This window comes from Diabrotica undecimpunctata, chromosome 5, assembly GCF_040954645.1.
Source record: "Diabrotica undecimpunctata isolate CICGRU chromosome 5, icDiaUnde3, whole genome shotgun sequence".
Taxonomy (NCBI): Eukaryota; Metazoa; Arthropoda; class Insecta; order Coleoptera; family Chrysomelidae; genus Diabrotica; species Diabrotica undecimpunctata.
Window position 1 is genome coordinate 155,050,351 of NC_092807.1, and position 15,939 is coordinate 155,066,289.

Here is a 15,939-nt window from a genome sequence, read left to right on the forward strand (position 1 = left end):
ACTTTACTTGTCATATTTTATCTCTATAGGGTTTGCTGGGCCCATAACCTATCGGATTGTAGGTTAAAACTCCCCAAACTCTTTGTTCCTTAGCTTTATTTTATAATTATTAGCAATACATACTACTTACACATTCCACATTTCTACCATGTGCTTCGACACCATAACCTATACATCTTAACCTCTATTTCTAATCATCTGTCATTTTGATTCACTCAATGACACATAATTAGGATAAAATATTATGGGAAGTATTACTCTTTACAATATATTTATTGTATTGGTTTCGTATATCTATTCTACAGTGATAATATATTCGGTCTTACTTTTTGAAATACTCTGTTGCTTATATAAGCTATCATTATTTTCAACTTTAAATAATTGTCTTTTCGTAACTTTCGTTGTCAGGCATATTTTAGTTTTATAGGTATTAATAATTTAGAAGTAAATGTAAATATAATATTGTTTTTTCTGTCACTTGGTCTAAATTTAGTTCGCTTATTTATTTTTATTATACAGTGAACGGCTAAATTATGGAATATTCAGATATATTCTGTAACTTTTAACAAATCGAATAGAAATGACCAAGTCGAATCGTAATTATCTGAAACGGAATGTTGGATATCTATCGCGTCGTTTTTGTGTTTGGATTGGCATTCTGTAACTCACATCGTAATCGGTGTAAATCGAAAACGCCAACTTCTATTTGACGCGCTCAGAAGTTAGTGGCAACCCCGCACTAAAAAGAGAAATAAGTGTTCTGTGACGTTATGTTACTGGAAAGGCTAGTGCGCGCGAAAAATTCATCAAAAAATAAGTATATTTGTCGTCAAGTAGTTTTGATTTGTTTTGGTTAAGTTTAAAAAGTTCGTTACAAGAATACAAAATGGCAAGCGAAACACCAAAGAAAAAGACATCTGCTGAGCATTTAAATTATTTAGTAAACTTTATCTAAATAAATAACACCACAGACTAAAAAATGTCAGACTAAAAAGTCAACAAATAAATGTCAAAACAATAATGATATCAATGCGCAAGCGTCAAGACCAATTTCGATGTCGAAACTTGATCTCGACAGAGCTTGTCTAGTCGAAATTAATTACTACACAACATATCGATAGTAGAGGTCAAGATGAGTTACAGAATACCGATTCCTACAATTATTCCGATCCAACTTGCTGACCTCTATTCGATTTGACTCATTTCTTTTCGATTTGTAGTTACAGAATAGGGCTGATTATCATTATTTTGAGAACCGTCGAGTTTTGAGGGAAATCCTGAAACAGGTCGATTTTTGTTATAAAATACCCATGTTATAACGTACATGGAGTAGGGATGTTGTCACCGGTGTAGGTGTAGTGACGTAATCGTTAATTTTTTTAAATAGAAATCGGTATAATGCGACACCTCATTTAAGCGAGAATTTAATTCTCTCTTAATAAATTGCAAACCTCGTTCTGTGTTCTTTTTTTTATCTCCGCATCCGCCAAGAATTAATATTTCTATGCGTTGTGTTTCATTTAAGTGAGCCATAATTTGGTATTCAAAAGTAAAAATTACAATTGACAACTGATGACAATTCACAAAATCAAAATATTTACGTCAATAAATATTACAGTAACTATGCCACTATCAGTTGATTGAATTAATATTTGTCAAAAAGTTTCACTGTTTATAAGATCCACAAGGAAACAAAGTTCCTGTATTTGGCTGTATACCATATATTAAAAAAAAATTGTTGAATAAAATCCTTTATAAAAAGGTATATAAAAAAAATTTATATACCCTTTATTTTATAAGAGACAAAGAACAAAAGTTAAAGAGATAGTTAAGAAAGAGAAAAAGAAAAGTTGGGAAAAATTCGGGGAAAAAATGGAAGAAAACAGCACAGAAAACGTAAAATTATTTTACAGAACACTGAAAAACCTAAGAAGCAACAAAGAAACGAAACTGAAACAAATAATAAACAAGGAAGGAACAATAATAAACGACGATAAGACAATAATGGAAAGATGGAGGGAACATTTTCAGCTGATACTGAATGGAAATCAAGCGAATACAATGGAGAAGGAAAGCCACAACAGGAGAGTATCCATGAGAAACACGGAAAATACAGAAACTATAGAAAAAGAAGAACTGGAAGAAGCAATAAGAAAGATAAAGATTGGAAAAGCACCAGGAAGCGATGAAGTAGCACCAGAAATGATGAAATATATAGGAGTAAAAGCAAAAGAAAAATTGTTATACATATATAACCTAATATGGAAGAGAAAAGTAATACCCAGAGAATGGACAAATGCAGTAATTATACCTATATACAAGAAAGGAAACACAAGAGACTGTAGGAACTATAGAGGTATATCACTACTATGTGTAGCAGCAAAAGTATACGAAACCATAATAGAAAGGAAAATTAGAAAAGAAATAGAACATAAATTAGAGGATGTACAAAGTGGATTCAGGAAAGGACATTACACAAAAGACCATATATTTACCATGCAACAAGTAATAGAAAAAGCCATAAAGAAAAATAAAGAAATACATCTGAGCTTTATAGACATGGAAAAAGCATTCGACTCAGTCAAAAGAAAAGATATATGAGAAAGCCTAAAGAAGAAACAAGTAAGTGAAGAACTGATAGAAGCAACAAAGAGTATATACATGAAAACAACAAATACAGTAAGAATGTTAAATATACAGTCAGAACCATTTGAAACAACCCAAGGAGTTAGACAAGGGGGAACTCTCAGCCCAGTACTATTCATAAATCTAATAGATGAGATAGTGAAAGAATGTAAGAAAACATTCAAGAAATAGTGCATCGGTTGGAACAGAATGCAAATGATAAATGCTGAGATGTGTATATTTGCAGACGACATAGTATTAATTGCGGAAACTGCAGAAAAACTGAAATACAACTTAGAGAAATGGAACCTAAAAGCAAGCAAATACAACTTAAACGTTAACAAAGAGAAGACTCAAATAATGAAAATATCAAGGAAACAAGGGACGGAAGATCAAATAGAAGTAATGCTAGACCAACAAAAAATAATACAGACAAATTCATACAAATACTTAGGAACAGTAATCAACAACAAAGGAGACATCGAGGATGATCTTAACAACAGAATGGAAAACACAGGAAAACTATTCCAAGCACTAAATAGAGGATTCCTTAATAACAAAGAAATATCAACAAAGACCAAGATGACAATATACAAAACAATATATAGACCTACAGTGACATATGGAGCAGAAAATTGGATATTAAACAAAAGACATCAAAGCAGAATTCAGGCAGCAGAGATGAAATACCTCAGAAGAACGATAGGAGTAAAAAGAACTGATAGAATCAGAAATGAAGAAATAAGAGAAATACTCAAAATCAAACCGATACTCGAGTCAATCAAAGAGAAAAAATTGGCATGGTTCGGACATCTAACCCGGATGGACAATAATAGACAAGTTAAAAGAGTGTGGGACGCCAAACCAATAGGGAAGAACAGAAGAGGAAGACCCATTAAAGAATGGAACAGTGACATCTCGCAGATACTACAGAGTAAGGGTAAGACTTGGGAGGAAGCAACACAGATGGCATCCAATAGAAAGGAATGGAGAAAGTTCGTTAAGAGCTAGGACACCTCAGAAGACCGTCAAATAGTGTAATGTAATGAATTGTATTTTAAACGGCCCAACACCGAAAGGTACAAATGGGTCTACTGATTAAGTAAGTAAGTTTATAAAGGATTTTATTCAACAATTTTTTTTGTTTATAAGATAATTTTTTGTGTCCATTATTATTTTTACTTATTTTTGCTTTTTTAAGTATTTACTTCAGAAAGTCATGGCAGGAACCAATGGATGGCATTTTGAACATTTAATTTAAAATAATTGTTATGCATAATGTGTTTACTTTACTTTCTGTGTTTTTATTTTGAACTTATGTGTATATTGTATTTTTTGTGTGTATATTGGTACACTAAGTAATGAGCACTCTTACATGTAATTTCTACCTAGGTGTTGTTTGTAAGTTTTAATAAATAAATAAAATAAATAATTAATTTGGTTACTTTAAAGTACATTATGAATTAAATCATTAGTTGTAATTTATTTAAATTTAAATATAATAAAATATTTTAGTTAAAAATGTAATGTCGTTAAATAGAGAATTAAATTTTCCTTCAAATGAGGTGTGGCATTATACCAATTTCTATTTAAAAAAATTAACTGGTATGTCACTATGTAGAGGTCATGGTATGTGCAGAACGAAACAGCAGGAAGTAACAGTTGTATTTCTGTTTTTACTCTGCTAAGAACTTTTATTTTTAGCATATTTAGTATGTTAAGTATATTTAACATGACTGTATTCCAACACTTTTCAGAGCTTTAATTCCCGCGCCGCTCTAAATGGTCACATCCGGATACATGGCGGTACTGCAAGAAGTTCGCCAACGCCGTCTTCTACAACGACGGAAAGGCGATCAGTATCGGTCACTTCCTCCAGCGTCTGTCCGCCAGACTCAACCGAAGAGTACCCCTGCAAGATATGCGGGAAGTAAGTGTACAACATTCGTCATAAAACAACCGAAGGTAAATGATCGGTGTGTTGCGTCCCCTGCTTACGTGCTAATACTATTCGTTATAATTATTTACTCCTAAAATACACAACATCCAGTGTGCGGAACAAGGTATTTTTAGTTTATGTGAAAGATTTGTTTATAATATAAGACAACAAATAAGTATCTTAGTAAAATATTTATTTGTTTAATTTTAGTTTTTGGAACAAAAATGTTTCAATAAATCTTTTTCAAGAGGTGTATTACTCAAATCGTAAAGTAAGATATAGATATTTTGAGGTCCTTCATAATATCATTAAATATCCGATAAAGGCTGTTTTATTTAAACCTGCTTTAGGTTTATTGAAATTTTAATATAATGATATGAACTATCCTCAACTAAGCTCATCTCGGGAAAGAACCTTAAAAATATTAAAAGCAAGTGTTAAATTTTAACCAATTCACTAATGAAATTATACAGCTGAGATATCGAGAGGCTAAATATTTTATTTTTGTTTTTGGTTATATAAATTTATAAAAATAATCAAAAATACTTATTTATAGCAGAAAGCTATAGCTATAATGTTTAATTAGAATTGTTGTCATAATACATCATCAGTACTATGCCAAATAAAACTCTTTTTACGTCATTTTCTTATAAATATCAGAAAAAGTAAAATGTCAAGTTGAAATTAAACTTTTATTCATTTTTACGGTAAAAATACCAAAAAAAAACATATTTTTACTCGTAAAAGTTTCTGATTCTTTGTTTTATTTCTTTATAATTTCTTTATAATAAATCAACCAAATTATAAATCAAAATAATAGCAGAAACGATAATGCTTACACTAAACAAATCTTTCACCTATTTGTCTTTTCCCTGTGACTTACTGGGAAAACCTGTTTTTTTTTGTTTCTTTTTTAATGTGTATTTCGTTGTCAAGCATGCGACTTATCTTTATTTATTGCAATACTTCTTTCAGCTACTGGAGTTTTGGTGTTTGGCTTTCTATGTTCAATAAAGCTGTAAATGTCTTAAGAGAGTAACAGAAACATTGTTTATACTATTGACAAAATACACTTAATTATAGTCTATTTGCAACTGGCAGCTCATTACAAACGCCAATCTTTAAATAGAGGTTTTTTTTAATTGCCCTATTGCCAGAATCCAGTAAGAGCCTAAAAAGGTATCCATTGAATTCTGGCAGGCAGCGGCAGGGGAAATCTTTTTTAGACATCTAACGTCAAAGGGTTAACCACTGTTCCAGAGTATGGTCTTACCACTTCATAAACAACTAAAATCCATATATTAACCGTCAAATTAGAAAAAGGATAACTATATTAAAATACATAAAAATAAAAAACCATAAATCAGAAAAAAAAATTGTTTAAGAACTATTTATTGCCAAAAAAAAATCAAAAGAACGAAAATATTTCCGTGAGGCCATAAACTAATTTTGGTAATTACTGGTTCTTGGCTCTTGAGAAAAAAGATTTCAGATTCCTGGCTCAATTTCCTCCTCTGTCCTGCTGCTTTTTCTTTTTCATCACCACAGAGATCACTAGATCACAGAACCCTATTTGGTTTTTCCTACGACATTTTTTAGTGGATTTTTTTTCTATGTCTACGTATCGTGCTCAGTTTCCTGTTAAATGGTGGCAATAATCAGCACTATTTAAACTTTGTCCATTATGTTTTTGAACAGTTTTGTTATGCTGGTTTCACACCGTTGGCAAAACTTTATTAAACCAGATCTACCACGACCTGGACTCCTTCTTCCGTTAGTTTTACCCTGCATAACCAGCTAAAGCCCTAAAATAATTTATATTTACGCTGCATGGTCTGCATGATTGCATCGACCCTCATCCTCAATATTCATTTTGGATTCAAAGTTAGTCATTTCAGGTACAACACATTAATTTACTCATTGAATCATTGAATACAGTCCATTAATAATGCAGCAATCAACAACGGACAATCGGCATATTTCTAGATGTACAGAAACCATTTAAATTATCTGTGTTCGCTGAGAAACTATTAACTCCTGTAAGTACTAAAGTAGGAGTTTTACAGTTCTAGTTCTAGAAATAAGCAGACGAGTAAGAATGGGATGGGCCGCATTTGGAAAACTCTCATACATACTAAAAGACAAAAAGATACCCCAAAACCTTCGAACCAAAGTGTTCGATTCTTGTATCCTTCCCGTTCCCACTTACGGAGCTCAAACCTGGACATTCACAAAAAAGAACATGGACAAGAAAAACTCAGCGAGCCATGGAACGACAGATGCTTGGTATCTCACTAATAGATCGGCAAACGAACGAAGCAATCCGGAACAAAACAAAAATAAAGGACGCCGCGAAACAAGCAGCTCAATTAAAATGGAAATTGGATGGACACAACGAACGTCTCGAAGATGGTAGATGGAACAAAGAAGTCGGAAACTGGCGACCGTACGATGCGAAGAGACCAAGAGGAAGACCTCAAATGCGCTGGAGCGACGATATCAAAAGAGTCGCAGGACCAATGTGGAAACGCCTAGCACACAACAGGGATGAATGGCGAGAAATGGGAGAGGCATTTATTCGACAATTCGGATAGAAAAAGGGCTATAAGTTTAGTCCTAGTATTACGTGTCTCAACTTATTTTACACTCAATACTAACCAATACACTGTGCAAAAACAACTGCGACACTAACAGCGACGTCCCTTTTTTAATCAATAAGTCACAACATATTCTTTTATGTGCTGATTATACCGGCTTTGACTCTCCGCAGAATGAAAGGGAGCGTTCCGTTTAAAAAGACTCAGGAGCATCTCGACTTCACTGTTAGATAGTGCAACAGATGTAAACTATCTTAAATCCTGCAAAATAAAATTATTCTAAATCTTAGACATCTTAGCACTTCGCAACGAGTGACGCAATCACCTCAAAAAAGAAAACCACACAATGCTTAGCAGGGAAAAACTCGAACTCAAACCATTAGTATTCTACCTGGGTATTTGATTAACACAGACACTTCGTTGACACACTGTTATTAAAATATACTAACTATGACAAAAAAGAAGGCTAATCTTGTAAACAAATTATGTCAAAAATTAGGAAATATCAACTCTCGTACTCTCCTCCATACAAACAAGTACATATTCTTAAGTATAGAGCAATAATCTGCCCCACTATACAGCAATACCCCTATAACACAAAATCAGATTCAGACCTATATTATTTTATAGAATAAAAAGGTGTCCTAAGAACTAGCAAACTAGCAAAATCTCAAATTATAACAAAAGAAATTCTTTCTCTTCAATGGGACTATAGCCAAAATCAAGTCTTGAAATCATCTTCCAAGCTTCCGCTGCAACTTTGTCTCCCACTTTTTCCGTGGCCCTCCTTTTAGTATTGCGCCACACATCTTACGACCTGGAACTCTTTTTAGGAATATATTAGCATCGATTCTCAACCCATGACCAGCCCATCGAAGTCTCTGAAGCTTAACAAATTATGAAAGTGGCTCCTCTTTAAAGAGTTGACAGAGTTCATGATTGTACCTGGTTCTCCATATTCCGTTTGCGTTAATAGGTCCAAATATCATTCTTAGATTTTTTTTAACTTGCCAACTTTATTTTTCTATTTATTGTCATCATTTATGTCTCGCATCCATAAAATTATTCTAGATCCTGATTTTTTATCTTCACTGTGTTGTTTTAAATAAGAATATATGAGTAAAACATAAGCTTTGTTTCCCTTTACTATTCATTTTTGAATTTCTAGTTCTTCTGTTCTATCCGTATTCAACTTTAATGAATTGAGACCTTTAGTAAAAGATACATTCTAAGAACTTTTAGGACTCTAAAATTAGAATTGTCTAAAAAGTTATTCCATCTAATCTTCTAAACTTAGTAGACAACGAAGTTTCTGATGAATACTCTAACACTCTTGAAACAGTCTTCCTAAAATATCGCAATAGCCTGCATAAACCAAACACTTTAAAGAAAATGGCTGATTACAAGAACTTGTAATGTTTGACATGATTAGGAATTCTCCAGTAAGTAATGTAACGTAGATAAACTCACCTCCGCATCATAAGTTTCCATAAACCTTAGAGGCTACAAAGAGGTCATCATAACTTTTTCCATCAGGTTACATTTCGAAGATTCTGAATTTCTTAGACGACATAAAAGGTGTGTATGTTTCATGCCATACTTTTTTTATATAAATTCTGAGCGCTCTTCCATTCTACTCGCAGTTAGCAACAGTGCTATTCAAGTGAAAACTGCTCGTAGACTCGTTAATAAATGGACTAGTTGGAAAAGCTTTATGCTCCAACTTGAGGAAGTAATCAATTTGTCTGTTACATTAGGAATCAAAGAACAACTAGATGCAGAAATAGGAACATTTGTTTAAGATATCCAAGAAGCTGCATGGGAGTACAATTACTGCCAGAACTAAAGGCAAAACTACCCCAGAGAAACTCGAAAACTCAGTCAGAAAACTGTCAGAAGGATCTGACATTAATCTAGATCTCTAGCTTACAAAAATAAACTGCACAACGCAACGTAGTAACTAAAACGAAAAATCCAAAAAATTAAAAATGAAACAATTAGTGGCTAGAGTGAATTGTCAGTCGACATTAAAATATATTACTTACTCTGGAGAGCAACTGCGAGACTAAAAAGACCAATACTGCACAACCCTTCCAAAAGGAATGTAGATGGAAGTTTGACAAAAAAAATTCACAGAAAACTAATAGATTTGCTGAATATCTTGAAAGGACATTTTATCCAAAGGAATGCAAAAGCATACTTAATTGGGAAATCTTCTTCAGGTAGAAAACGAAATAAGACCAACTACACTAAAAAAAGTTGCGAAGAAAATAAAAGAAAACAACCCTAAGAAAGCTCGTGGGCATATATTTAGTAACCGGAAGGTTTTAAAACAACTTCCTAGGAAAGCTTTAGTTAAACTTTCCTATCTTACTAATGCCTCATTCAGACTTAAGTATGTACCGAAGATATGAAAGGTAGCAGATATGATGATGATCGCTAAATCTGTAAAACCACCAACACAGGTTTCGTCCTAGATGCCGGCACTTCATGTAATTTTGAAATTGGTTGAAAAAGTATTACTCAAAAGGTTGAAATCAATTATAGAGGACTAAAACTAAATTACGTCTCACCAGTTTGGCTTCAGAGAAAGGCACTCGATCATAGATCAAGTCTACAGAATAATAGACATAATTCCAAAAACGTCAAAAAAGAAAAGTGAGTTCCAGCTCAAAATGTGTGCCACAAGGGACTTATATGCAAACTAAGTAAGCTTTAAGTTGTAGTTTCCTGTATCCCTATTTTTTTAACATAATTAAAAGCCTTATATTTATCTTTAAAAATGCAGTTATAATAAAATATTTTATTAAAAAAAAATTCGTGTCTGGACTGGCCCCAGCAATGGGCAATTTTATTGAAAATTTTTCTCTTACCTATAATGGTTGCAAATACCTTCAGGGTGCCTCAGTCTTCACTTTTTTGGAAATTGTTGACTACGACAAATTTAAAATTATGTAGGGCTGCAAAAACCGTTAAGGAATTATAGTTTGTCGTTAATTAGTTATGTTACAGGCCATGCATCAACGCTATATAATAGAAAACATACACATAGTTCTATAAACTAATAAATTAAGCAAAATTCTTAAAACCAAGAGCAAACGGGGAAATCTTTTAAGAGCGTCCTGCACAGATTTTACAGTTTACTGGTTTATTCTCAATTTTTAAATCAATTTTTTTTACAACTGCATTGAACATAGAAAGTAGAGAAGTAATTTTAGGAAATATGCACGTGGGCAAGTCACAACAATGTCATTGCCGATCGAACTGCCACAATCATAGGAGACGTGAATGTTTATGTCACTTAAAATGTATACCCAGAATTTTTTTTAAATAAACGATTACGAACATAATCTATACCTACTGATAAAAGGTGTTTTTTTTTAATTATAAATTGACTTGATACTACATTTTTAAAATCTAGGCCTTAATTTCAGATAACGTCGATTTTATTTTCGTTTAGCTAATGTGTATAAGTGAGTTTTTGCTCTCCTTATCACTCTAAATTTACAGTATGTAGTACATAACGTATGGTCCTAAAGTTTTGGGAAAAATTTCAAAAGCATATAACTCTGACCAAAATAATCTTATATTTTTATTCAATTATTCAACAATTTAACTTAACTATCCTTATTATAAATCAAAATTTAAATAACAGACAAGGGACCATTATTTTTGATTTGCCTAATAATTCCCCTGACACGTTGCATCATCCTTTGGACGACCTCGGCGTCAATTTCTCTAATTTTTGTATATATGCGGCGTCTTAACTGTTCCTGATTTTGTGCTTCTTATCCATTATTATAGACTTTCCGACTTAATATTGCCCAGAACTCTTCATTTGGACGAGCCTGAGGTAGGTTGGGGGGATTGTCTGCTTTCGGTACAAAGGTAATGTTGTTAGTTTCGTACCAGTCCCTTGTGATCCTCGCGTAATGACATGAAGCAAGATCTGGCCAAAAGACTATTTGATCATTTGCATGATGTGTGTTCACAAACTGAAGCAATTTAGAGAGATATCTTTGAATATAAATATTTGTGTTTAAGGCTTCGCCTCGAACAACACCAATGTAGGGCTGTGAGATAAAGCCAGCCTCAGAAATTGCACACCATACCAAAATTTTGTCCAGAAATTTTTTCTTACTTTTGAATTTTATTTCATCAGGTAAATTTTCGTAATCGTTCGTGTAAAACCCATCGTTACCCCTCATCTCAGAGTTGGACAAAGTAAAATATTTTTCATCGTCCATCACGATCAACTTGTTGACGAAATGCACTCGCCTTAACGCGCGGCAACATCTCGGAATTCTCTCTAATTGATCCTCTGTGTATTTTGGAGCTTCCCTTCTTTTCCGGTAGATAATATTGTTACTCGATAGGGTCCTGTATACTGTAGTCTTTTCAACATGAAATCTTCTGGTCAGTTTTCGCTGTGAGACCCCAATTTTGTTCTTAGCTGCTTCAATCAGTCTTGCCTCTCTTATATGGTTCAAAATCGCGGTCGGCCACTTTTACGCAAGTTAACACATGGTATCCCTTCTTCACATTCTCTGATTGTGCGATAAATTGTCGATTTGCTTATGTTTTGATCTCGATAAATATTAACAATATCTCGTTTCGACATTCGCCCAACCATATTATAAACACCTCGACGAATATCAATTTTATATGGCCTTCTTTGTTTGTATGCACAAACCAAAATATTCTGCTTTGTTTATTAAATGTCAATAACTGATGACATTTCAATTCCATGGCCTTGTTTGTTAAATGCATTTTGCTTCTCAATCAGACCAGGTGAAATTTTTCCCAAAATTTTAGGACCATACGTTACTTACACATTTTAAAACATTTTTCTGGGTTTACATCAATATCTTATCAAAGTAATAATAAAAACTCCTTCTCCTACGCTGCTTTTTAAATTTTTGTTTTATTCTTACTCTTTTTCTATACTTACTGAATTATTAAATAAAATAGTGGTCCAAGCAAATGAAAAGGCGTATGACAAGTTTTACATTTGGGTTTTAAAATTACCAGAAGATACAGAAATATACAGAAATAGTAAAAATATTACTGGCATTTAACAAATATTATATTTAATTGGCGGTATAGTTATTTACAAAAAATTAATAAAACTCTATTCCTGGTAGACTGTAAAAATGTTTTAATAAATTATATAAATATAATAATGGTTCAGAGTAGGATATTGTAAAGTTGTAAGCAGGGCTTCCCAAACTGTGCGTCGTGACGCCCTGAGGCGTCGTTGCGTTATCCCAGGGGCGTCGCGTGTCAGCGCGGACTTTTAATACAGATAATACATTTATTTGATTTTAAATGAGTACAAAATATATGTATTAATAAATAAATCAAATAAAAAATATAACATCAAGTCGATATACCCTTGAATTACCCGAAATTATTCAAACAATTGTTGAGTGCGAAAATTATCCGATGGTCCACGAAATTTTCCGAAAATCGGATAATTATCCGGGCATAGGCAACACTGGAGCGGTGTGAGCGCCAAGCGCATTCTGTTTCGCCGGTCGGCTCCCCTCCCCTATGTTCCCTACTGTCGCGCGTGTTATGTCATTTAGTCAAGCTTTTGTTTTGTTTTATTACGCACGCGGAGTTTTTTTCTATCAACAATGGATACCTATATTCAAAAGAGTAGAAAACGAAGTGAAGAATCAGGCGAGAGCAGTAATGTTAATTTAAATAAAAAGAGGATGTGGATTTTGGATTTACCTGCTTTACTAAAGGGAATATAGAACTTCCACAATGTGTTGTTTGTCACAAAGTGTTGGCGGCTAAAATTATGCTTCCTAATAAACTAAAACGACATTTGGAATCAACTCAGAGTTATTTACAAGTTAAACCAAGAGACCACGGCTTTAGTTACAAGATCATCAATTCCAACCAAAGCATTGCTCGCCTCTTACATGGTAGCTTACCGTGTGGCCAAATGTAAAAAACCACATACAATCGCTGAGGAACTGATCTTGATGATTGGAGAATCGGCAGTTAATTTTTTTTTTTTGGCTTATACTTCTGGTCATACAGCCAGACACAAAAGAAATATGACAGTATTCATCATTATAATTTACCTAAATGCCCTATCAAAATAAAATATTACATCGATATTAGGAGAACAGGGACACACTATTCTCGCCTAGGGACCTGTCAAGGCATTGATTTATATAAGACACAACAACACTAGGTCACAGAAAGGAGGAAATTATACAAATGGTTTAAAATAAAGGTAACAAGAATAGCTAAATAATTTTAGAGAATTATAATGATAATTTGCTGTCTTTTAAAATGAATTAAAGAGTTGTAAACATCAATAACAACAAGGTAGAATTAATCGATAAATACACATACTTGGGTCATGAAATTAGAATAACCAGAGACAACCAAACCTGCGAGCTAAATAGACGAATCACGTTGGGATGGGCGGCATATGGAAGGATGAAAGACATTTTTAAAACAAATATCCCAAATCACCTGAAAAGGAAGGCATTTAACCAATGCATCTTACCGGTCTTAACCTACGGAGCAGCGACCCTAACTTTAACGAAAACTACTGCCGAAAAACTGAGGGTAACACAAAGGCGAATGGAGAGATTCATGCTGGGCCTGACCTTGAAAGATTGCGTGAGAAATGAGGAGATACGCCGACGAACTGGCGTAGACGATATTATACTGCGAATCGATAAACAAAAGTGGAGGTGGGCTGGACATGTTGCTAGAATGGAAGACGGAAGATGGACGAAGAGATTATTGGAGTGGAGACCAAGAGCCGACAAGCGAAGTCGAGGAAGACCACCCACCCGATGGACCGACGACCTAAAGAGAATAGAAACAAACTGGATTGCAGCAGGTAGAGATAGAGAGAACTGGAGACGTTTGGAGGAGGCCTATACCCAACAACGGATGTGAAAATGGGGCTGGATGATGATGATGATGAAACATCTATAGAGCCAAGTGATAATAAATATATTATGTTTCAAGGGGCTGCTATTTTATATTTTAATAAATCATTTATAAATTTGGATCAGTAGAGTGTATTTTTAGAACAACCAAAAAATATATAATCTAAATCACTTTGCTCTCCATAATGCTCATATTTTTCATCATCCACCACCTGTATTTTAAATAAGTGTTTTGGATAACATGCATATCCGAAGCGTATTCTAATAATGGAAGTTATGTGCCTCCTGGAAGCTCTACAAGACTTGTACCAAGGAAATTTGGCAATATCTGGCTGAATTAAGGAGTATCTATTTTGATTTACAAAAGAGTATTGCTTCCACTGGTAGCTCCACTCTCGAAGCAATGTTGACTTGCAAGAAATAATACTATCAGAAAGTGTTACTTTATGTAGAATACCAGTATTGGTTGAAATGCTTGATTTGGCCAATAAGTCAAATAATTATGTTCAAATGAAATCAAAATGAAAATGTACATTGATTCCTTTGGTTAAAAGAGTTTGATTAATATGTTTAATTCTATAAATGTATGGGCAGTCTGGTAAGTTTGGTAGTCCATATTTACCAATAGATTTTAATAATAAAGCTTCATATATTGCAATAGCCTCTGCTGTATAAATCGCAGTTAAAGAAATAAAAAATGTACCTCTTTCAAACAATACGGTTAGTCGCCGTATACACGACATGGCAGAAGATATTAATGAGCAAATTGTGGGAAAACTTTCATGTTTATTTGCCATTCAACTAGACGAGGCGAGTAATAGTAATGATGATGCTCAATTGATATGTTATGCAGAAACAAATATATGTGAGGATTTGGTATTTTGCAGTAAAAATATGTGAAAGCTGTAAAGCTACCGATTTATTCGAGATTTTAAACTCATATATGAGTAAAACTAATATTAACTGGGATAACTGTGTAGGCGTGTATAATAGTGGTGCCCGAGCTATGTCTGGACAGTATGGAGGACTACAAGCTCTCATCAAAACCAAGGCTCCAAGTATAAAATGGACACATTGTGTCATACATAGAGAGGCCTTAACAGCAAAGAACGTTACACCTAAATTAAATGTTGTGATGGATAGCATTATTAAAGTGGTGAACTACATTAAAACACGACCCGTGAAATCAAGACTTTTCCATAAACTTTGTGAAGAAATGGGGACCAAGCATTCCAAAGGCAACGTACTCGCACGTGTATACGAATTAAGAAATTAATTTTACACGTATCTACATACAGAATCACATGATGATGGGCAAAACTTTATTAATTCAGAGTTTATAATAAAATTAGCATACCTCTGTGACATATTTAAAAAATTAAATGATCTTCATAAGTCTTTGCAGGGAAACAATACTCATATCCTGCAATTGGCAGATAAAATTACTGGGTTTCAGAAGAAGTTGCTCTTATGGAAGAGAAAATTAGATCAAGAAATTGACCGTTCCCTGCTTTACAAGGTATTCTACAAGAAAAATCGAGAGAAATGCTTGATTTCTCTTAAAAAAATATGTTTACACAAGCGAAGACTTTGCGAAATATTTTCCCGAAGATATGGAGCAATATGATTGGGTCAGAAACCATTTCCTGTCATCGACGCCAACGACAATTTCAACAGAGGAAGAAGAACAACTGACAGAATTGTCCTGTGATTTCAGCCTAAAGCTTTAATGCGACAAGGACAAACTGTTTGAATTTTGGAGCTCACTTTCTCATGAATATCATGCTATCAGCACTGCTGCATTAAAGGTTTTTTTCGGGAAAGGTTAAAGGACTTAGTGCTTGTGCAAAAC

General features: G+C 33.7%; 1 protein-coding gene across 3 annotated transcripts in view; it reads left to right on the forward strand.

Moving 5' to 3' along the window:
• Window positions 1-15,939, forward strand: part of LOC140442020 (uncharacterized) — a 1,060,727-nt gene that overhangs the window by 1,021,758 nt on the left and 23,030 nt on the right. For 2 of the 3 annotated variants that reach the window (XM_072533056.1, XM_072533055.1), the window contains one exon: window positions 4,383-4,555. In XM_072533056.1, coding sequence (XP_072389157.1) covers window positions 4,383-4,555 — 173 coding nt within the window. Of the gene's footprint in view, window positions 1-4,382; window positions 4,591-15,939 lie in introns of all 3 variants that reach the window. The other variant, XM_072533057.1, reaches the window with a different exon arrangement.